This window comes from Pinus tabuliformis, chromosome 5_2, assembly GCF_031772625.1.
Source record: "Pinus tabuliformis cultivar Carrire ecotype Pingquan chromosome 5_2, CPIR1, whole genome shotgun sequence".
NCBI classification, from domain to species: domain Eukaryota; kingdom Viridiplantae; phylum Streptophyta; class Pinopsida; order Pinales; family Pinaceae; genus Pinus; species Pinus tabuliformis.
In genome coordinates, this window is record NC_142306.1 from 720,621,971 (window position 1) to 720,647,504 (window position 25,534).

The following is a 25,534-nucleotide window of genomic DNA, read 5'->3' on the forward strand; positions in this document are numbered from 1 at the left end:
CTGAGTGCTTATGATAAGACCAGCGTCCCCTCCTACAAAAACGAGTTTAGGTATGGAGTAAGACCATATGGTGACAACCCACATATTTTGTTTCTTCTTACTGCCCTCTGCGACCACCTCCACCACCTTTTTTTCGGACGAAGGGAAAATTGCCCCCAGTTCTCTGCAGGTCGCCCTGTCCGAAAAGATTCCATAAGCGTTTGTCAGTGTGCAATCAGTAAAATTGTTACTCCTCCATCTCATGGGCGAGGGAGGAAAACTACATGATATTCCATCCATGTTGATCAGGAATATCATGACAATGTTTAGGAAAAGAAACCTCATCGTATTAGCATGATCAGGAGGGTTTTTCCAGGATTGGGAATTGAGGTGTGGCATTTGTAGTGCAAGAAGATTCGTGTGCTTTGCAGGTAAATGCGTGCACGCAATTTGGTGGGATGTTTGAGTTATAATTTGTCTATGAATGTGGTTGCTATGAACAAAGAATATTGTACAGTGGAATATCAGAAGGTGGAGGAAAGTAGGAGTCACCATAGAATAGTCGAGGGAGCACTCGACAATACCTTTAATTTTTTTTTCGTAAATTTGGCTTTACTCATCAGTAAATTTGTTAGGTCATCATAAGACATTATGATGTCACTGAGAATTTTATGGCATGAAGTATCCCGAGGAAAGCATGTTTCGTAGGAATCTGACATCATGCTTTATTAAAATATCATGTAAATCATAGCCAGTGTATTCAAGAAGATGGCTCTTGAAAAATAAGTTGGTTGTGGTATTTTTCAAGGACGGCTTCACACCGCCAAAAAAGTGATGATGACATTGAATTTTTTAATAAAATAAAACGATTAGAGATTCTCTATTTATGATGAATCATATTGCATTATTTTTTTGGTTTTTTGTGTGGTAGTGGAGAGATGTTTAATGTTGTGCAGAGACCAATAGTTGTTATAGTACTTGTCTCACTTTAGCCACTAGAAATTGAGAGATGGGGAACCAATATTTAAATAAAAATAAATAACATTAATTGAAAATATCTTTTAATTTATGTCTAAAATTTCCCAAAATATTGACTAGACCCACAACTATCAATAAACATTCTTTTAAATATCAAAAATACAATTCATCTTGTCCCAACTAGAAAGCAAATAAAACCATAAATCATTCCAAAATGGGCTATTCCAGAAGTACAAAGTAGTAGTCACTTCAACCCCCATTGCTCTGAACTGAAGATATGTATCTCAAATGCATATTCATACCTGCACATAATAAAATTTGATATATGTGAACCATAACTACTCTCTTATTTAACAATTAAACCTATTGTGTTTAGTAAATGACACCCAAGCCATTAAATTCAATAATGACACCCAAGCCATTAAATTTCCCATTAAAATAGATCAAAGCACATGGATCAACCATAACAAATTCCCAGCCATTGGATGACATCCAAATCAATCTAGATCACACATTCAAAATGAAGCCATTGCAATCCATGTCAATCCTTGCCACCAATTAAATTCAAGTGCAAAAAAATATAAAATAAGTTCAACCATTTTTGAAGTTGCATGTCTAGCATTCAAACTATTCACTGGCCCTAGAGACAAACCATCACAGAACATTTCACATTATATTCAGGTTAGTTATTTTAGTTTTGTGTAGTTTTCTTATAGTTTTATTTTCATTTCTCGATCACAGAACATTTCACAGTATATTCAGGTTATTTATTTCAATTTTTTACGCAGTTTAATTAATTTTTGCAAATATCTTTGCCACAATACATGCTTTAAGTTTGTCAATAAACTCATTTTCTACATTAGTGGGAAATCTAGTGATATAATTCAAGGTCTTACCTAGTCCCACCAACAGCAGATCCATATCCTATTAAAGAACCAGTTGACTTCATTGACCAAACAAAAGTAGGAAATGGATTTAGATAAGATGCAATTGACAATTTGACTCAGCAACATATGCAGAGGCAGAAGCAACTAGAGCACGGTAAGCTCAGATAGTAGCATAGGCAGCGGTTAAAGCAGTCTAGTTAATCCAGTCCCAACAACATCCTCACCACTTTGAGAGTAACCACCTCACTTACTTTCTGATTCAAATACCTTAAATGGATGAGATGAGAGTCTATAATATTGAAACAATTGGTATTTTCTTGCCATAGAACTAAGTGAGTGCATGGACTCTTGCTTGAACTCTTTCTGGCTAGGAAGACCTTACTTTCACTCCACAGCTAAGAGTTTTGAGTGTGAACTACAAACAACTACTCTCAGGATTTCGTTTGTAAACCCATTTAGAATGAACCAAGTTTCATCCATTCGGAAGAGGAATGAAATCCATGTGAAATCCAAGGATACAAAAGGATACAAAATTGTGACAATCTAGGGATTACAAAACAATTAGATGATGGAGACAACAAGATTCTCAACCAATAGAATATAATTAGATAAGATCCCATATAATGAGAACAATTTATCAGCCACATTATCAAGAAAATGGAGCTCGCAATGGGGATAAATAAATTAAAGGAGAAAATAGACTCCTAATTATCAATTTAACATAAAGCAAATTGAGGCCAATTTGAATTAGAAAAAGTATTTCACTAAGAAGAATTGAGTTACAACATTAACTTTGAGAAGATGGATTTGGAGCATGTCTAAAGAAGAAAAAATTGTCTAGTAGATCAACTAGTAATAATTATAAGAGCAAACAATTATTAGTATCCTATGGAGAAATGTAGTGGAGGAAGAAAGAGTAAACCTCTTTTCCAATAAGGATTATTTTCTTTATTCTTAACAAGAAGTAGAGTGAAACGACAATCTATTAAGATGGATATCCTCGAATCTATACTAGACAGATAGAGGAGTTAACTATAACTCATAGAACCAATCCAAGGTTTGGATACAATGGTGGGGATGGAATCCAGAATTACAGATGGTTGAAGTGGTTTAGGAACTCAACTCAACTATTAGAAAACTAAAGCAATTGTGAAGGAAAATTGAATACTAAAGCATCTTGATGTCCAAAAGGAGCTAAGAAGTTGAAGGCCAACCTCTTTGAGACCACCTTATAAAGCATTTCCCTTGTTGTAATGTCATTTCTAGTTATACATATTTCATAGTCTTTGTCTATATAATATCCCTTTGAAAATAATTGATGTTAATGCCTTTAACAAAGTGTGAAAGGTGAAGGTGAGTGATTTGCATGATTTGGCACCTGAAACGATAACAAATGTCACCAAGTATATTTCTTGGATAAAAATAAAATTGACCCCTTAAAGCAAGGACATCTTGTGAATGCAAGGGGAGGTACATATATTGAATAGGTTCGTAACAAAGCTTAGTGTCAATAGAGATCTAAGATCAAATCAAGACCTATCATGATGGCACTAATATGTAAGATCATTGTATCATTAATATATATAATATATCTATAATCTATCATATCCTCATATGCCTTAACATGTTGCCCTCGATTAGGGTAACATATCAAAGAATGTCTTCCCAGGTGTTCTCGAATTGAGACCAAGGCACCGATCCATATCTAGTGCGAAAGAAAATAGATCCAAAGCGAGTCCCTGTAGATCGAGTCTCACCACCATAAGCACTACCAAATAATGTCATGAATAATAGGTGTGTATAAACAACCTGTATAAGCACCTTACTATCATGACAATGCACCTTACTAGTTTTTTATTTTTTTCCCAAGACAACCTGTATAAACTCAACCTATATGAGGCTCAACATTTTTAAAGGAAATTATAGCTCAATCAAACCTTTACTAAGGCAAGCCTAGAGCTTCCTTCATGCCTAAAGAGTGTTATCTATAGGAATAACAATGATGCATCTATGTTATTTATTCTTTCAGATCGATTGATTTCTCACCTTATCCTAAGGATGAACCACATTAGTTGGTTCGCAAAGACGCCCCAATCCTAACGATGTGATTAATATGAAAGATTGATTTCTAAAATATTGACAAACTTAGAAGCATTCCCACAATAGGAGAATCACTAACCATTACTAAGGCAAGCCTAGAGATTCTATTGAGTTGCTAAATTCCTCTACCAAGGAAATCATACAACTTCCTTCATGTATGGAGATTGTGATGATTAGGAATAACAATATTGACAAACATGAGGCTAAACAATTTAAGTCAAACAACAATTTATATTAAAAAACTAAACCAGATCATAATCTTAACCAGAAAAGGAACAAGGTGTCACTTATTTTAGTTGGAATTCCTCCTATAATGCATAAAACATTTTATCCAAAACATATTTTGATATAATTGAAGACATACAACCAATTCTAAGTCAATTCCAACACACTGGCATTAGTTTTCGAAGTCAAAATAAAGTTATGGTATTTTAAGTGTAAAAAACAGTTATCAAAAAAATAATCAGTGATATATTTGAAGACAGATAACAAATTCCTTTTGTAGATTTTATTTTTGAGTGGTTCTGTAAAAAAGGCATATGTATGAAAATCTGCTAAGATGCTACTAATATACATGTTGTTAACTGCATGTAAGAAAGAAAAATTACTATTACCTTGTATGAAAGCACAATTTCAATTATTTTTAACTAAATTCATGCAATAAATCTGGAGGTAGTTGCATCTATGGCTAGAGTTAGTTATGTTTCTCATACAAGGAGAAGTGGTAGGTGAGTAACTAGGGTGCCCAGATGTGATGCCCTTCATCAGATGAGGACATGACACGTGATGTGAATGTCAAAGATGATCCTATAAATGTTGTTGAGGATGACCATATGATAGAAGTTGATGTTGTCACACCATCAACCACAGAGCCACCATCAACCCCAGTTCAAGGGGCAAGTTCAACTATAAATATCAGTATTATAAGAGGTTGGGAAAAAGAAGACATGTTAGTTGCAATTCAAAACATATAGTTTAATGGATATTCAGTTCAGGGATTTACAAAAAAACGTGGTATTCCTCCCTCATCAATACATTATTGGATAAATGGGCTCACTCATAGAAAACATAGAGGGCCTCTTACAATTTTGACTAAAGAGGAGGAGGCCAAGGTGGTTGAGTGGTGCAAAGAGATGGCCTAATTGAGACATGGGCTAGATTTGATACAACTCAAATCCACAGTTTCTCAAATCTATCACGGGAGGCTAAACCCATTCAAAGATGGGTTTCTTGGTAAATCATGGTGGTTTGGGTTTTAAAAAAAGGCATCCAAACCTTGTATTACATACAATTGAGGACCTTGAAAGAGAAAGAGCATTAAATATGTGCCTTGCAGTTGTATGTAAGTTCTATGACACTCTTTCTATTACATATGATAAGTATTATTATTGTGCAAACCATATATGGAACTGTGATGTAACTCGTTTACAAGTAGGAACAAATTGTGGCATGTAGGTAATTTCCAAGAGAGGGAGCCGAAATGTGCCAATGACTTTTCCTAAGAGAAATGAGTGGATAAATATTATATGTTGTGTCAATGCAATTAGTGCTTCAATCCAAAAATTTTATCTATTAAAAGGTAAACATTACTTTGAAAGCTATATACAAAATTGTGAACTAGGTGCATGCATGGATGTACATCCCCATGCACGGATGACTAATTTTTGTTTTTTAAATTGGACTTGTCACTTTTTTGCATTTGTACTAGGTGGTGTCTCACATAATAACAAATACCTATTGATATTAGATGGCCATGGAAGCCACATTGTTGTGCAAACAATTGAGGAAGCAAACAACTTGGGCATCGACCTGTTAACATTTCTCGCTCATAACTCTCACAAATTGCAACCCCTTGATGTCACTGCGTTTGGCCCTTTCAAGAAATATTTCAGGTCAGAGCGTGTTGCATGGATGGAAAATAATGTAGGGGTTGAGGTGAAAAGGTTCAAGCTAGCATAGCTTGCAAGTAAAGCATTCTGACGCCATCAGATAGCAAGGTTGGATTTAGAAGGAGTGGAATTTGGCCACTAAATGATGATGCACTTATGCATGATACTAGTTGTAGCCATGTGTTTCATGTGGATTTTCAAGAAGAATGGCAAGTCCAAAAAGGTGTTGAATTGCAAGAAGTAGATGAATAGGATGATGTGGTTGCAACTGATAATATGATTTCCCTCTCTCAAGGACACGTATATGGTGATGATGATGAACATGTAAGTGAAACACAATATAATCATGAACCAATTGACAGTAACATGGAGGTCATTCTACCAACTGAATCACACAGAACTTCTGTTGTTGATATTCTTAATGGCATTATTGAACACGCAGTTGACAACAACAATGTAGTTGAAAATGACATTGTTGATATTGAACTAGGAAGAAACAATGACCAATTGACATTGCCAAGCCAAGTAACCCCACCATCATGGCTAGCAGAAGCCATTATTAATTTGAACAAAAATAGTGTCTCAAGGACCAATTAAAAAAGTGTGAACATGCCTTCACAACCAGCAAAATTGAACAACTAAATTTTTCATTTTTTTGTGGATAATAGATTAATGGAAGAAGATAGTTCACATAATGAGGCATCACATGAAGAGAACAATATAGTTCAGTCATTTATCTCGAACACTAAAATGCAAGTGCCAAGCTATGACATGATGATGGGAGGGGTGGAGAAGTTACTTGGTCAGTTCCTAAAGCTACCAGTAGAGAGAGTGTCAATGAAAAAAAAAAAAAGGAACACCAACTAGACTTTGTTTGGGCTGAAGTTCACAGTTACTCATATCAGAAAACTATATAAACCTATTAGTTGAGTCTAAAGAAAGGATATTTGAAATTGAGGAATTAAAACAAAAAACTAAGTATTTTTCAAAGAAGAAGAAGGATTGTTGTAGTACAATGTCGAGCAGATGAAAGGCTTGAAAGAGAGAAAGTAAGGCAAGAGAAGGACCATAAAAAACAAATGGAAAGACAGGAAAAGGAAGCAAGAAAGGCTAAACAAATGCTTGAAAAGGAACAAGGGATGATTGATATGGTTGACAATGATGTAAGCATAAATGATGAAACCAAGATGATGTCAAACACATTGGACAATATTGAAAATAATACACCATTATTCCAAGATCTCATAAACATTCAAGTCCCTCACTATCAAAATGGGGGTTTACCCACTTGCTTTATTCCTACCAGAGCAGGTGTCAATTCTATGTATGCTCATCACACACCTCCACTTAATGCAGGGGTTAGTAGCGCAAGTGTCAGTATGGGTACTCAATTCATCCATGATTGGAAAGGGAAATTGGACTCAATCATATGGCAGTAATCCACCACATCCTAATCCATTGTTATTAGGTAGGCAAACCTACTTGGCTCAAGTAGGCAACTTAGGGAGTTTTGGCACTCAAGATTTTCAAGGCCATAGAAAATAGGGGTGTCATATTTTTTTGGTTGTAACGACATTATGATGTGGATTTTGGATGGATTGTCTCTTTTTCTTGTCATAGGAAGATTTTGGCTTATAACCTAGGTTGTTTTATTTCATACTATTTGTGGCATTGTAACCAAAATCCATTTTAGAAGGAACATTAATAGTCAATTATAATGAATAAATCTTACCCAAGAATGAAAATGGGATTTTCTGTTATGCCTCTACACACCAAATTATTTACAACACATTTATAACTGAGTTGTTAATTAAATGACAAATGAGTGAATAATGAAATCTTGAACAAGTCACTTCTTTTAATATGAAAATTCCATAAAATAATGAACAGTAAAAGTACCTAACCTCACACCTCATATCAAACCTCATTTACTGTAAGTTAACTTAGAAGACAAACAAAGTGCATGTGCGATGAAGCATCAACAAGCCAAGAGAATACCAGAGACATCCCCAAGCCACTACAATCCATCTCCTACTCCCAAATTAAAAAAGGAAAGACTAAATACTTGCATGTTGGTGATATTATCACCAAAACAAAAAGAGAAGGTATCTGGTATTCGATTCCCATCATAGTTCCAACTACTACCTAAACCCCAATTGCTCATATAATTTCATATAAAATCAAACATATTAGATCGCCAATTGCACAAAATATTTCATATGATATGAAAAATGTTAAACAAAATCCCCAATTGCCTACAAGATTCCATATAAGATCAAAAGAATTGTTGAAAGAAGAAAACTGCAAATTTACAGAAAGCTAATGCTGAAACATAAACAAATGAATATAGTATTGACCAAAAGAATTGTTTGAACCTTACAGGATATGCTTGAACCAAAAAGAAAACAAATTCACTTTCGATAGTATAAAACCCTTATTAGCAAATGAAGCATCAACAAGCCAAGAGAATACTAGAGACACCCCCAAGCCACTACAATCCATGTCCTACTCCCAAATTAAAAAAGGAAAGATTAAATACTTGCAAGTTGGTGAGATTATCACCCAAAAAAAAAGAGAAGGTATCTAGTACCTGATTCTCATCATAGTTCCAACTACTACATAAACCCAAATTGCTCATATAATTTCATATAAAATCAAACATATTAGATCACCAATTACACAAAATATTTCATATGATATGAAAAATGTTAAACAAAATCCCCAATTTCCTGCAAGATTCCATATAAGATCAAAACAAATTTGAGAAAATCCCACGCAAGAACGTTATCACAAAGCATAAAACATGTTTGAAATAATTTTATCACTCTGTAAAAACCAGAGCATTACTATTGTGCTGGAAACAAAGCATTACAGTTAAAGTATCATCTTTACAAATTTTTCTTTTTACAAAAAGCTATAGCGAGTGACATGTTTGGCCAACAGTGACCCATAATCATTTCAGAACCACAACTTCATGAATAACCACACTTATTTATGATACATAACTCAAGTTTACAGAAATAAAACATATTCAATATATCAGTAACCAGACAAACAAGACCCCACGAACAAGACAAATAAAGTGCATGTGTGGTGAGACAACTGTAGCCGAGAAAACCCTCGCAGCCCAAAGAAGCCAAGAATATCCAGACTTATTTTTGAGACAAAACTACATGAATAAACAAACAAACAAGGCCCCATGAGCTAGAAAAACAAAGTGCATGTGCGGTGAGACCATTGTAGCTAAGAAAATCCTCACAGCCCAATGAAGCCAAGAATAACTAGACTTATTTATGAGCTGCAACTACATGAATAACCAAACAAACAAGACCCCACAAACCAAACAAACAAAGTGCATGTGCAGTGAGACCACTATAGCCGGGAAAACCCTCGCAGCCCAATGAAGCCAAATGAAGCCAAATAAAGCATCAACAAGCCAAATCTAGTCATAAACCCTACCATAAACCATGTCGAACCCTACCCTAAACCATAAACCCTGTCGAATAGTGCAACAAGAGCTAAATTCCCAACAACAAATTCAAGTGTTGAAAAACATATAGTGTTTCGTTGGTAGGATTTAGAATCCTACTGGAGAGCCGCAAAAGCCACCACCATGTCCATACATCACCCCAAGTCTCGCCATACGACTTCTACGACAGCTAGAAAGATTACCTGCAACACAAACACAAAAAAAATAGCATTTTGGCACAAACCCAAAAAAATATACAGCAAAATCCCAAAAAAACTCCATGAGTTTTAACCACTTACTAGAATGGACATCAAAAATTTTATGTCCACCGCCGAACTAAATTGAATCTCCCATGAGCTCCTTCGCAAGAAACAGGTCACACAATCAAAACAAAAACAATCATATTGGTAAACCCCCCACGAGCTAGAACAAAAAAATTCAAGCACATTAGTTAAATCCCCTCGAACAAGGTAAAGAAACCATAGCCGCAACCCTCAAGTAGAAACAAACCTATCCAAACAATAATGCCTAGTGAGTAGCACGTTAATGGTAGTATAGGTGAACTAGTACTGGAGCCCAGAGGAGTCATAGTCGGTGGAGTGCAGTGCCCACACACCAAGCCCAAACAGGATAGCACGAGGTGGTGAAGTCATGGCAGAAAATGAGTTGGGCAAAACCCTAAACTAAGTGTTAAAGGGGAAATTTAATGTGCTTACCAAACTAGATATGTGGCACAATTTGTTGGACATGTGCCATACTTTTGCTAAGGCAATCTCCCTGTCAAATGCCATTGTGGCAGGGACGATACACAACAAATGGCGTCCCTCCACTATATTTTCTCTTTAATTTATTAAAATAACGAGTTTGAGTTGCACAATTCAAATACTATAAAGATTTTTCAAGGTGTTGAACCTATTTATATAGTCAAAATTGAACTTTACCTAATCAAAAATCACAATTAAGCCTGAAATTGTATTACTGGTTTTCCACCAAACAACGAAAGATAGAAAGATAGAATAGTGAGACAACACAATTCTCTAATAATAACTTAATTCCTGATAGAATAACAATATGAGAAGATCATATCTCTCAAATATATATTCTCAGAGTAATTGTCACACTCACCTCATTGGGAGTCAATTACATGGACTCACCACCACCGTGGAAGCAACCCACTCAAGGTAATGGTAACAGTTTGGAAGTTTACTAATACCTATGGGAGGTAATGGTAAGGATTTGGAAGTTTACTAATGCTTGTGGGTTTGGTGTATCTGAAAATATCAATATGGTATTGAAGCCTTGGCCCAAATTTGATTGCCAAAGTTGTCTTTGAGTGGGGTGTTGTAGTAAATGTCACACTTACCTCATTCAGAATCAATTACCTAGACTCATCCCCACCATGGGTTTTGGAGTAGTTGTCAGGCTTGCCTCATTAAGAATCAACAAGTGGACTAACAACCACCCTGGGAACATGGAACTAATGGCCCACTCAATATAATGGTAAGATTTTGGAAGTTTACTAATACCTAGGAGAAAATCTCAATATATATTTCCTTGTTTATATTTTAGAAGCCACCTTAGAAACATGGGACTAACCTCCCACTCAAGGTAATGGTAAGGGTTTTGAAGATTACTAATTCATGCAAGAAAATCTCAATATACACTGCCTTGTTTATATTTTAGAATCCACCTTGGGAACATGGGGCTAATTGTCGACTCAATGTAATAGTAAGGGTTTGGAAGTTTACTAATTCATGCATATTTTGGTGTAATGACATACCTCAATCTATAATGTTTTGTTTATATTTTAGAAGTGTGAGATACAGAAGTAGAAAAATATTAATTAATTAGTTCAATAAAAGGAAAATTACAAGAGTATAATTTAGTTTAATGAAAATAATATAATTTATAGATAAAGAATTTGGATTTTACATAGTGATGTTTGAAAGTGGTAAACATTTCGAATCCATAAGTGGATCCAGTTTTGAGATGGTTGATAAAAATCACTAATCCTAAATTATATGAAAATTGATAATATAGTAATATTTAATTTATTAAAGAACATGATTAATCTATTAAAAAATATAATCTTAAAATAATGAAAAAGTTTAAAATTAATATAATATCTATAATCTGATTTTAATTATATTATTATTATTATTATCCATAATTTAAATATTAATATTAATGTCATTATTATTATTATTAAAGAAATTATTATTAATAATATCATTAATAATATAATTCATAATACATATACATTATTATTATATGTAATAATATTATTATAATAATACAAATATATTATTAATTTCTATAATATTTATAATCTAATTATCTATAATATCAATAAGATGGATCATTTTGTGGATTCGAAATGTTTTCAAATATCACTATGGAAGATATGAACTGTTTATTTACAAAGGCACGCCACATAAATCTAAAATCTACCATGAATGTAATTTGTTATAAAAATGGACATTATAATATTATAAAAATAATACCTCAAAGAATCTTTAAAATAACATTATTGTTCAATTTGATAGCTCATGAAATATGTTCTAATAAATTAATCTTTTATGAATGGATATGCGACTTAAAAAAGAATATGCCCATAGATATATCTATGTCTTCCAAAATTTTAATTTAATTATAAAGATTTATTAGATTAATGACATATACTTAATATCTACCATATATTATAGAATATTCCAAAATAATAGTTACATCTTTTTATGATTGTTTTAATTTGAGTGATAGAAATTGTATTTTAAAGTAAATGTTTTAATGTTTATCAACATTTATCAACAATTTAATTTATATACTTATGTTAGTCTATATTTTACCATTTTAAAAAATAAAACAATGCTAACTCACTAATTAACATTTTATACTTGGTTTCATTATCCATTCAATCTAAAAAAGAATTTCTTTATTAATAAACAAAGAAAGTTTGATTTCATTGGATAAGTATGGTGGTGATTCATTGGCACCTGATTACGATGTGCCGTCCATTTTACTTGGTGACATGGTGTAGAATAATGGTGAAACATGGAACTACTACCATGTGTTAGTATTATGGATGTTAATGGGACATAAGCTAGCAAATATTTGGAGGGCCATAACTTTGTGCCCAAAACATAGAATGAAGAAAAATGTATATTGTTGGAAAGATCTTGAAGAGAAAAAATATGATGGTAACATCAAAAAAATTAGTCTAAGTTAGCTTTAGGAAGAGAAACATTTTGATACCCCACTTCTATAAAGTCACCTTGGGGGTTGGTTATGTTACATAATGATATTAGAGCGTTGGTTGCAACATTGTGTCTTCTTAGGCCAAAAAATAGGATGTCTCTAGTGGCATGTATGAGTACATAATGTTGAATGTTTTAAATTACATACATATGTACGTATATGTATATGTATGTATGTATGTAGAAGCTTATCTAGATGATTGTGGCGAGAGGCGCATTCTATAGCCTAGTATGATGTATAACCCTGTATGTTCATCATCGAAGTTGAAATTTTGCTCATGTCAACCAAAATAAAAAAATATAAAATATAAAAACAAAATCATTAATTTTAATGTTTTATATGGTTATTCAAATTCAACGTATATGATAAAATAACTATTAAACCAATAAGATAATTGTATTATCTTATGCTTTTAATAGTTATTTTATCATATACGTTGAATTTGAATGAATCATAAATTTACCTTCAACAAAAAAATTTACCACATTAAAATTCCAAATCAAGTAAAATTTTAAACATCTTTACTCTTTAATAAAGTCAATACCATTTTGTAAAATAAAGTAAAAAGGTTATTTCAACACAAAGAATCGAAAATCTTTCTCCAAAATCTTTTAATGTTTCTTTTTATTAAATATTTGTAAAATGAATCTTTAAAAGTAAAACCATATCCTATGGATATATTAAAATCTCTAAAGACATAAATATTTCCACTTCAAAGTTGTAATATTTGAAAATTTTGTTATCATGCCATGTAAAAAATATCATTAAATCTAATATTAATATTAATATATTATAATATCAATATTATAAATTTAATAACTTAGGATTAATACAATATTAAATTTAATATACATTTAAATTGGTTATATTATAATATACATTAATATATCATGATATATATTAACTCTAGATATATATGGGAGGGAAGAACAAACACAAAGTGATAGAGGTGGACAGATAGAGTGAGTGAGAGATGGGGACAGAAAGAGAGAGAGAGGAAGGATGAGAGAGGACTTGAGAGACATGAGGAGAGAGGGAGGGATAGATAAATGTAGTTGGAAGGAAAGATAGAGGGGGAAGAAGAATCACATAGAGAGAGAAAAGTGGAGAGAGAAAGAGAGAGAGAGAGAGGAAGTGACAAGGGAGACATGAAGAGAGAGTGTATATTTTTGGGGGTGAGATAGAGAGATAAAGAGAAGAGGGGTAGAGAAGGAGAGACACTGACAGAGTTGGAGGGAAGAGAGAGAAAGAGAGACAAAGATAGAGAGATAACAGGGAGAGACGGAGGGAGGCAAGAGAGAAAGGGAGGGAGAGGAAGGAAGAGAGATTGAATGTGAGAGAGAGAAGGAGAGAGGAAGGGAGAGATGTAGAAATTCTGCAAATTTTCTACAAATCTCACTCTAAGACCATGTAGAAAATTTGACTGTAGATTAACTCGATAATGCAATATAACCAAATCATAATACTATAACCTACTTCTACTATCACTTTGCGGAAGCTTAAAGATCGAGCTGAACAATATAACCAGAAGAAGAAGATTCAATGCACATGAAACACATGAATAATTTGTGGCAAGCCTTAGCTAAAAACCCCACTATCTGTACTATCATACATGGTGGAAATACATAGAGATTATACAAAGCCTTAGCTCTCACAACTAGCCAGCACTAGGTACAATCTTCACAGATGCTCACAAGCAATCCTAGCTTCTCACAAGCCTTCCTCTCTACCCTCCAAGCTCCTATTTCCTTGTGTTGTTCCTAGTGGATGATTCTCACCTCACCAAGTGGATGATCTCCTGATCTCACCTGCTATCAGAACTGCGCAATCCTCAAGGAACCTTATCTTGACTGCATGCATGAGTTTCCCTTATAGGAAAACACATGCAATTGATAGTACATTGTCCTTGACATTTAGCTCAACTGGGTCTTTCTCAGAATAGACATGCATGAGTTACATATGGAGGAATCTTCAGTTATCTGGAGTACATTAGTTGAATGCAAGCATGCATCAATTGGCTGATAACTCACAATTAGTTCCTAAAATAGTTTGGAACTAATTTAATTGGACTTAACTCAGTAAACTGAGTTAACTAATTACAACTCAAATATAAATCAATATTATCACCTTAATTTAAGGCTTATATCCTTAATTTAAGGGATAACTCTTGCATGAATTCAGAAAGACTTATAACTTGAATTTATCCAAATAATTAATCCAATGAATTAATTAATTATTGCCAAGTAGCTCGTGAGACTAAATTTGAATTTTAATTCAAGGACAAATTAAAATTGGAATATTCTTGTTGCCACATTTCAACAAGAGAAAGAGGGAGGTAAGAACAAAGACGCAAAGAGAGAAAGGTAGAGTGAGAGAGAGGGAGTGAGTATAGCAAGAGGGAAGAGAGATAGAAGGGGGGACAGAGGAAGAGAAGGGGAAGAAAGACAGAGAGGCAGAGGAATAGGGATGGAGAGATAGATAAATATGGAGAAAGAGTGTGTATGTTTTGAGGATGATATAGAGATTAAAAAGAGAGACAAAGATATATATATATATATATATATATATATATATATATATATATATATATATATATATATGGAAGGTGAAGAGAGGGAAGAAGAGAGAGATAGAGAGAGGGAGAGATAGATAGATATGGAGGGAGAAAGCATGTGTGTTTGGGGAGGGAGGTGAGATAGAGAGACAAAGAAGGAGAGATGGAGGGAGATATAGATATAGATGGAGGGGGGAGAGAGGGAAGAAGAATTATTGCACTAGATGCATTGATTTCAGTGTAGATGGTGATTTCTAATCCTATTTGATTGTTTGCAATATATGCATTAATTTTAGTTTACATGCTGATATCTAATTCTATTTAATTGCTTGCACTAGATGCATTGATTTCAGTGTAAATGTTGATTTCTAATCATATTTGATTACTTGCACTAGATGCATTAATTTTAGTGTAGATGTTGATTTCTAATCTTATTTGATTGCTTGAACTAGATGCATTGATTTTAGTGAAAATGTTGTTTTCTAATCTTATTTGATTTCTTGCATTAAATTCATTGATTTCAGTGTAGATTTTTTCTAATCTTATTTAATTGTGTGCATCAGATGCATTGATTTCAGTGTAGATGATGGTTTCTGATTTGATGTAACTCAATGTATAATGATACATTAACTTAAAGTGATTGGATACTTAAGATGGATCTATGATGTTTACTACAATAGTTCGAGTTAAAGAATTGAATGGTTTACAATATCAATTATCATTTTCATATAATCGATATGAAAAGATAGAAAAACTAAGAAATAATGAAAATATTTTGTAAATTTGACCACTAGTTGAAAAAAAATCAAAATTACATTATTTCTTGACTTTTGCAAAACATACTATAGATTAAAAAAATCATCAAAATATTTTGGAGGAAATAAATTATTTCAAATATTAGCAATGAAACAAATGATTTCAAGAGTAATCTTGATGCAGTAAATTATTAAAATTACTCTTCAAAATATATTTAGTAATACTTGGGAGGACACTATTAAGAATATTTAATTGTCAAAAGTTGTGATACATAAAATTAAATTAAATATATGTGCAGTATCAATCCTCTTGCAAACTATTGACAAGATTGCCTCCCTTCTTCATTGCCAACTAATTACTAACTGACAATTACATACACATATAGAAATATAACACAACAATTGTAACATTCACAAACATTACCATCCAAATCCAAACACATAAACACACAAACGACTCAAACCGTTGAAGCGCGGATGTACAAACCATTCAAGGCAAGAAACAAAAACAAAACTAAGGAAGATAATGATATAGTCATGTCAAACAAAGAAAAAATAATGTAAATTTCAATGTATGAAGTTTATCTCAAACATATACATAATAATGATAATCTAAAAATGTGTCATTTTTTTCCTCAACTGGAACCAACCAAGATCCACCTAACTTTGAATCTATCATGTGCCAAGAGGGATGATGTCTCTCGAGGTGCACACCTTTCCTCAAATTCCATGCTCCAAAAAGAAAATTTGCACCTCGGGGGATTTGATCCCTAGCGGCGCATGATAGATCTGGAGTTATATGGATCTAGGCTAGTACGTAATATCACCTAACAAAATTTTGGTGAATAGAATGTAGATTTGAAATAGAATTAGACATGGAAGACACTCCAAGATCATATAGTCTTAAAAGGGGAGAGGAAATATGGTTGTGTTGTAATAATACTGAAACAAATTCAAATTATCATGTATAGAGTAGAGTAGAGAAACAAGTATTGGTTGAGACTATGAGAAATATAAGGATGGAGGTACTTAACTATAAGTTTCAAAATGGAATATTGATCGAAACCTAAAAGCACATTAACACTTATATTCTACAAAGTTTAAATCACTTGCATTAAAATATAGATTATAAAATATGCCAAAGCCATAACTAAAACATCTAAACAGTGTAAACTTTAAAATGGGAGCTAATATGGTTAACCATTTTTTTGAGGTAGCAAAAAAATCAATCAAGTTTGAAAAGTGTTGATTCAGAATACATTTTTTTAAGCATATTTTTTACACTTAAATTTTTTTTATGTATCAAATATGAACACTTTTTTCAAAATGTTGGTGATTTTCATGTGGATTTTGAAAAACATTTAACATAAGCATTCAACATCTTTTAAAGACACTTTTGAAACTTTAAATTTTCTTATGTCCCTAGTATGCACAAAAAAAAATGTTGATTATTTAACAATTTTTAAAGTTGTCTTATTTCTCTTCTTGTTTTTCATCGTAGGATGTTATTTTTGAAGTGCTTTCCAAACAAGTTGTTTTTTTGTTTTTTTTGCCATGTTCTTTTATAATGAATTTTTTAAATTTTTTTACAAAGTTAAGAAAATATTTTTTTTTTCTAAGTAAGTGCTAATTATATATTAAAAAAGGAAAATATTTACAGAGCTTTTAGATTTTACAAAAGAGGCCGAGACCATTCTTTGAGCTGAAAAGGCTTGACAATCTGTCTATCCGCCTTTACTTGAAACCCAGAATCACTATCTACCCTATGATTTCTTGAAGACAAAAAACTAATAGTCCTACTGACAGAGATAATGTGGCCACTAATAGAGTAGTGCCATATTACATTGTGAGCTTTAAAGCAAAAAAAGATTACTGCTATGACTTGGAACCAGCAGCAGTATCTGTAGAAAGCTAGAGAGTTGAAAAAGCTAGAGAAAGACATAAGAAACGAAGACATTAAGACCAAAACCAGAAGAAATCACCGGAGTATATTATGTAAGCTGGCTGGCCGGGTCCGCTGGAACGCTGTCACCATAGCTGGGGGAGTCAATCCAGATGACCATCCCTTCCTCAGGATCAGGGGGAACTGGGACACCTGGGACGTCTTCAGCAACATTCAAGTCTGGAAGTTGCAGAATTTCCTGAATAGAGAGATCGTTGCCTGAGTCCTCCCGTGGTTCTGCTGGCTGCGCTAAAACGCTGGGTGCTGGAACCTCAGCATCGCGTCTCGTCCGGTGAACCAGACCCGTCATATCCGCAATAAAAACATCATTGTCATGAGCTCGGGGAGGGGAGCTAGGGTCCTCTTCCGTGATGAAAACTGAGAAATTTACCACAACTTCTGGATGCACTAGGCGGCTTGGGAAGCGAAAGCGAAAGGATTGATACGTGCCCTGCGGAAGCAAGCACTCCTGCTCAGAATCATCCGTATCTGGTGAAGGGGGCACCTCGTTGATTGGAGAAACAGGCTGCACACTGCCCCTGTCCGAGCTTACCCTCACCCCAGATCTTCCCCCTCTTCTGGGGATACCTCTATCCCTTGGCATATTGCCAGAAGCAGCAGAACCGCCTTTACTGCAAGAATCTCTACGAGAATGAGCGGGATAGCTTCCTCCGAAACGCCTGTGCATAATTTGCCCGCGATGAGCCAGAATACAATGGCAGGTTCCTATAAATAATAAAATTGTCATAACTGCAGCGCGTGGGAGTTCCTTGGCACCTCCCCTGCTACCCTTGGAGCTCTGTGCCACCAAACCAGACGTTAATGCCATCCCACGCCTGCTCTGAGTTGGCCTTAAGGCCGCGTCCCGTCGGCTCCTCTGCATTCGCTTGAAACCTTGCGCTGCCCCTCCAGGAATGAATGCTCTCCGACGCCGTTCCGGTAGCATCCTTAATGCCATGTCCCGTCGGCCCTGCTGCTGAGTTAATGCTGTCGTCCGATGACCACCGCGATGACAGCAATACTCACAGCAATTACCAAAGCTCTCCACGCGCAGGGGATGAGGATCCGTCCTGCCTCCCAGTGGCTTAAGCATTGGAGTTAATGCCAAGTACTAACACCCGCATCCGGGTGTGGATCGCTCATCAGAGATATTTCCTGAGTGATCATATCTTGCAACTTGCTTTTCTGTTCACGAGAGGGAAGGCCAACAATGGTTCCTTCATAATGGTTTTCTTTTGCCTCCACTCCAATGTTGGCGAGGAGATCCGCCATCTTGTTTCCTTCTCGTCTTGTATGCTTGAAGGTGATGGCTTGATGCTGTGAGAGCCAATGAGCAATTGATTCCAACCTCTGGGACATTCGCCAACTGCTACTCAGTTTATGAACAGGCGATCCGTTCTGGAGCTTTGTGGCCATTCGAATGAGAATCTGCGAATCCCCTTCAATAACTAGGGGAAAGAGATTTCTGGTATGCGCAATTCTCAGACCTCGCCACAATCCTTCTAGTTCCGCTGAGTTATTAGTATCCCAGCCTATAGAACCCAGAAAGATACCCAGTGAATGACCTTTGTTGTCCCTGAAAACGCCTCCATAACCTGCTTGCCCAGGATTGCCTTTACAGGCTCCGTCAAAATTGAGTTGGATCATTCCTGCTGGGGGGGGCCTCCAAGATCCAGAATCTTTTCTGCTGATTGCTGGATGTATACTTACAGGTGGGGAGTGTGGCCTGTTCATTTGCCAGTTATCCCATATCACTTTTTCTTGAGGAAGAGTGGGGTAATCTTCGGGGTTCCAATCTTTGAGGAAAAGAGTTTCCATAATATTTTTGTGGAAGAGGGTCCAAAGCTTCTCCACTGGCATTGTTTGATCCTTGAATATCCTTCTGTTACGCTCTTTCCACAGATTCCACATGAGGAGCCCTGGTAGGAGAATCCATAATGCATTGAGGATATTGCTTTGAAATGGTCCAGGACTTCCTTTGTTGATGGTACCTTTGAGGTCATGGTGAATTCTTCTTTCTTTCTGACATCTGAAAGCAATTTTCTCCCATAATTTGTTTCCCAGCGGGCAGTTTTGCATGAGATGAAGCGCTGATTCTTCCTCCTTTCGACACATAAAACATATGGACGGTCCTAAGAAACTTCTCTTTCTGAGATTGTCCCATGTGAGGATTCGGTTATGACAAAGAAGCCAGAGGAAAGTTGAAACCTTTGGCCAGTTCAGTTTGTGCCAGACTTTTTCCCATAAGCTATCTTTGTGTGTTTGGTTCTGTGTTATTATCCTGTAAGCCTCCTTGGTGGAAAAAACCCCTTTTTCTTCATAGCCCCATCTGAGAATGTCTGGTTCATTCGAGACTCTTATTTGCCTTTTTTGAAGCTCCGTTTTGAGAAGCTGTTGAATAGGTTCAGTGCCTTGAGGTAGGAGCTGAGTTGTGTCTTTCCATTGACGGTATTCATGTGTTGCTTCACTGACCCAGCCGTGATAAACTTTAGCTGCTTGGATGGTTTCCCTCTCATTTATTGGTAGGTCTTGAAGAATGTCTTGGAGTTTTGGCATTTGCTGCCATGAGTCCTCCCAAAGACGAGCCGTATTGCCGTTGTTAATTTCCCAAAAGCAGTGGTTCTGTATCAGGGAACGGTGATGAATTGCAGCATTCCAAATGACAGAGCCTGGGCTTATTTCGGTCATGCGCAATCTGTCCTCCAAAGGGTAATTGCCAGCATACTTGGCAGTCCAGAGAGAAGCCCAAGGGGTATTTGGATAAGCCAGCCAACGCCACCAGAGCTTCGCTCCCATAGCTTGGTTGCTGTGATCAGGATCTCTGAGGCCTGCACCTCCTGCATACTTTGGCAAACAAACTTTCTCCCATTTAAGAAGAGCCCACTTTCTGTTCTGACCTGAACCTCCCCATAAAAATTTCCTCTGTAGACATCTGATCTCCTTAAGAACCCACTTGGGGGCAGCGAGGATGGAAAAGAGGTATAAGGGCATCGATTGAAGAATCGATTTTGTAAGAATTAATCTTCCGGCCATATTCAGAGATCTGTTGGTCCAGAGAAATAACCGAGCTTCTAGTTTTTCCAGGAGATGCTTCCATGAGGAGTGCTTAAGGGCTGAACTCATCAACGGGGCTCCAAGGTATTTGGATGGCAGGAAAGCAGAGGGGAAGCCTAGGATACGCTTGATTGCTCTTTGGGTGGTAGCAGGGGTGTGGAAGAAAAAGATTTGGGATTTGACTCGATTGATGAGAGCACCTGAAGCATCAGAGAAGTTGTTTAAAATGGTTTTGATGTGGCGGGCTTCTTGGACTGAGGGGTGGGCGTACAACATATTGTCATCTACGAATTGCTGATGTGTGTGACCCGGAGAATTATGAAAAGCAAGCCCCTTTATTCTTCTGTGGATCTTAGCCTCTTTGATGCTTCTACCTAAGCCTTCAGCCATGATGATGAAGAGAAAAGGTGATAGGGGGTCCCCCTGCCTAATTCCTCTTGAGGGACGAAAAGTGGGTGAGGGGATACCATTGATTAGAACCGAGAAAAAAGCAGAGGATATTAAGCTATAGATCCAGTGGACCCAGGAGGGATCAAAACCAAAAGCTGTAAGAATTTTATGGATATAAGCCCAACTGAGGCTATCAAAAGCTTTTGAAAGGTCCAGTTTTAGCAGCATACCTGGTTTCTTGGTTGATTTGAGAGAGTGGATCAGCTCATGTGTGAGAATAATGCCATCAGTAATTTGACGCCCTTCTACATAGCCTGATTGCTCCGGAGATATGATGAGAGGAAGAAGCGGCTTGAGCCTATTGGCTATAACCTTTGAAGTGATTTTGTATATCATATTACACAGTGCTATGGGTCTGTATTTGTCCGGGGAATTGGATCGTTCTTCTTTGGGTACTAAAGCAATGAATGTTGCATTTAGTCCTGGAAACATCCATCTGCGCTCTCTTGATTCCTCTACCACCTGCCATACTTCCGTGCTAATCATGTCCCAAAATTTGTGGAAGAAATTTGCAGTAAAGCCATCCGGTCCCGGGGCTTTGCCTTCTTTCATTTGCTTCACTGCTTCTTCGACTTCCTGTGGAGTGATAGGTTTCATTAGAAGACTGTTGTGTTCCTCCGTGATGAGTCTGGGTATGTTTTGTGCTATTTTGTTGATTGCTGGAATCCTGTTGATGTCTGGCTCTTGAAGGGCTTTTTTGAAATAGCTTGTAAACTCTTTCTCTATCCCCTCATGCGTTTCCATCCGTTCTCCATGCTCATTGTTAACATGAGTGATTTGATTAATCATCCGCCTTTGAACAGTGGTTTTGTGGAAGAATTTTGTGTTTTTCTCCCCCTCTTTGAGCCAACGTATTCTGGATTTTTGCCTCCATAGAATTTCTTCCTGTTTGGCACGCTCCAGAATTTTTGATTCGATGTCTTGCTCCTTTCTTGAAAGTTCCTCCGTCCGACCCTCAGTGATTATGATCTGTTGAATTTTTTTCATTTCAGTATTGAGGATGGCTTGATCTTCAAATATATTGCCGAAGGTTTTGTGATTCCACTTTTTGATGGCTAGTTTGAGCGTTTTTAGTTTTTGTTGAAAAACTGCCATTCTTGTGCTTTCAGTTATATTGGTACTTTTCCAGGTTGTTCTAACCATCTGATCAAATTCCGGATGAGTAAACCAGAATTCCTCAAAGCGGAATGGACGTCTAGTTTGATTACCTGGCCTACTCCACTGCAGCTCGATCGGCCAGTGATCCGATCAAGAGTAGGGGAGAATAGAAGCTGTGAATTCTCCACCGGCTTGGGCAGCATTATCTGAAATTAAGAAACGATCTAGGCGAGAAGCTATTTGATGAATACCTGTTCTTTTATTTGACCAAGTGAAGAGGCCATTGTTAGATGGGATGTCCATGAGCCAGTTGATGTTAATGAAGTCTTTTAGTAGGCCATCATCAGCATTAGGATTGTTTCTACCTCCTTTCTTTTCCGTCATAGTAGCGATCATGTTGTAATCTCCACCCGAAATCCAGAGAGGGTGAGATCTGTCTTTATTGAGGTCTGATAAGGTATTTAGCAGTTGATTTTTCTGAACTGTCTCCTGCGGAAAATAGACATTTGTTAATAAACCATGGGCATTCGTACCTGTGAGATGGAATGTGGCTTGGAGAAAGTTTCTATTCGCTTGAATATTGCTGAGTGTGATGCTCCGGGCATCCCATAGGATGGCTAAGCCTCCTGAGGCACCTTGTGCATCTACTGCTGTGACCAGTCCTCCTGGCCAAGCTTTTGTAGCTATTTTTTCCAATACTGTGGAGCTGCATTTCGTCTCTTGCAGAAAGAGGATGCTGGGTTTTTCCTGCTTTAACATGTTTTTGAGGATTCTTCCTTTACTGGGGCTGTTAAGCCCTCTAATGTTCCAAGATATGAGCTTCATTGGGAAGGGTGGGGGTTTTTGGCAAAGTACTTTGACAATTGGGCATATTTCCCTGATTCAACCAGAATTTCTCCCACCTGGATAGTTCTTTCTAGGGCCGTCTTCCTTCCTCGTTTTTTGCTTTCTTTAGTGATGAATTTGCCATCCCAAGGGCTCCCAATTTGGACTCCTAGAGAGTACTTTTTCTGCGCTCTGCCAAGCACTTCCACTAAATTATTAACCTCTTTTTCCGGGATTTGCTCAAAGTTCTTTGTTCTGCATGCCTCTTCCAGCCCTGTGATATCCAACTCCCCTATGTCCAGGGGTGTTTGATCTTCGTCCATGATTTGGGGATACTGAAAAATGTCTTCATTCCTTATCAAGGCTTTCCCATCTGACTTCGGAGTTTCCATGTCCATTTTCTCGATGGGTTGTGATGTGCTTTGGCTTGGCTCTGTTCTGCTCTCTTGACCGCTCTTCTTTTGTCCTCCTTGTTTAGATGTTTCTCGCTCTTGCTGGTGCTAGAGATCTTCTTCCGTCTCTCGATCTTCTTCCGTTCCTCTCACATCCGATTTGTTTAGCACTCCAAATCGATTTCTCATTGAAGGTTTATTGTTTGGAGGAGCTTTAGGGTTGTTGTTAACTTTTCGGGCCCCTCTTCTTCTGTTGACCACCCTCGTGAATCCATCCGTAGATTGGGGATTCGCCTTTTCTGGGGAGGATGTAGTTTTGTTGAGCGGACAGTCTCGATATAGATGTCCTATTTCATGGCACCGCCTACATCGAAAGGGGACCTGTTCGTAATCTATAACTTGAACCCATTCCGAATCTTCATGAAAGAATTTTACCGTATCTGGTAAAGGCTGTTTGAGATCCATGTAGACACAGAGCCTGGCATATGAGGTGTGTTTATAGAGTCTCGTCTCCTCGGCAACTTTAACAAATTCCCCAATGGCGTTTCCTATTTCCTTCAGAGAGGTTTCCTCCCAATATTCCAAAGGCAAAGAGTAAAGCCTTATCCACACTGGCGCATAGCTTAGATCTTCTTTGTCTGGGTTGAACCTTTCCACCCATCCCTTGAGAAATAGGCCAGCTGAGTTGAAGAAATATGGGCCTCCTTCTAGGATTCGGGTTCTGTCCTCCAGGCAATTAAAGATAGCAGTAAAGAAGCCCTTTGCTCCTAGGAGCAGAGATATGCTGCCTTTTGGCCTCCAGACGGCATTGATCCAAGCTCTTAGGGCGCGTTCTGTTGGCCAGATTCCTATAAACTTGCCAATCAATGCATGATCCCGCATGAATTGTATTCGGGCATTGATTCGTTCACTGGGAAAGAAAACCTTAGGCCTATTTGCAGCTACAGGTTTACAGGTCGAGGAACTTACTTTCTGTCTGGCTGCTGTTTCAGATTCGTGATTCGGTTGCTGATGATTATTCGCAGGTCCGCTGCCTTCGCCGTTGGGGTTTTCCCAGTCTTCTGCATGATGCGATTCCGCATTTGGTGAAGGGGGAGGCTCCTGGCCCTCCCCCATTGGGGGAACCATGAGCCTGTTCGGAAGTGACGACTGCCAACCCCCTGCCGATCTTGTGGTACTGAAAAAGGTCTGGTCCAACAGGTCTGCCGCCTGCAGGCGCTGTCAAAACCCTACTGTTCACCCTGACCGCTGCGTCCTCGTCGCCATCGCTTCCCGCTGCTCATCAAAAGACTACAAAGTTAAGAAAATATTAACATTAAAAAAAAAACAAAAAAAGAAAAAACAAATATATATATATATATATATATATATATATATATATATAACCCAAAAAAAACAAAAAACATAAAAACAAAACAAAAACAAAAACAAAAAACAAAAAATGATATGAACAAAATATAAAAACATAGCAAAAGAAAACAAATATAAAAATGCAAAAGAAAAACACAAATATAAAAATATACATAAAAAGACCAAAAAAAAAAAACAATCATAACAGATAACAAAAGAAAAAAATTAACTTAAAAGATAAAACATTAAAGAAAGAAATGTAAAAAAACAATAAACAAATTAAACAAATATTAAAAAAAAATAATAAAATAAAATAAAATAAAAAATTAGAAAGTTAAGCCAAAATTGAGAAAATTGAAATAATTTTAGATAATTGAAAGAAAAAACAAAAAAAACCATTCAAATTAAATAAAAAAAATACAAAACATAAATAAAAGGCTAAAACATATAAAAAAACAAAAACACAATTAAAAAAGAGAATTGGGGTTCATCATCAGAATGAAAGTGTGAGGAGGATTAGAGACAGAATGGTAAAAAATACAATAAAATCTAGGGTT

At 36.3% G+C, this 25,534-nt stretch overlaps 1 protein-coding gene across 1 annotated transcript; it reads right to left on the reverse strand.

Moving 5' to 3' along the window:
* Window positions 1-18,906: 18,906 nt before the first annotated feature.
* LOC149161213 (uncharacterized) lies at window positions 18,907-22,407 on the reverse strand. The gene has a single exon (XM_089434809.1). The coding sequence runs from the start codon at window positions 22,405-22,407 to the stop codon at window positions 18,907-18,909; it is 3,501 nt and encodes a 1,166-aa protein (XP_089290935.1).
* Between the last annotated feature and the right edge of the window lie 3,127 nt (window positions 22,408-25,534).

What these genes read in the sequence shown, in the direction of transcription:
- LOC149161213 (XM_089434809.1), bottom strand. Translation starts at nt 22,407, where the DNA reads ATGGCAGTTTTTCAACAAAAACTAAAAACGCTCAAACTAGCCATCAAA.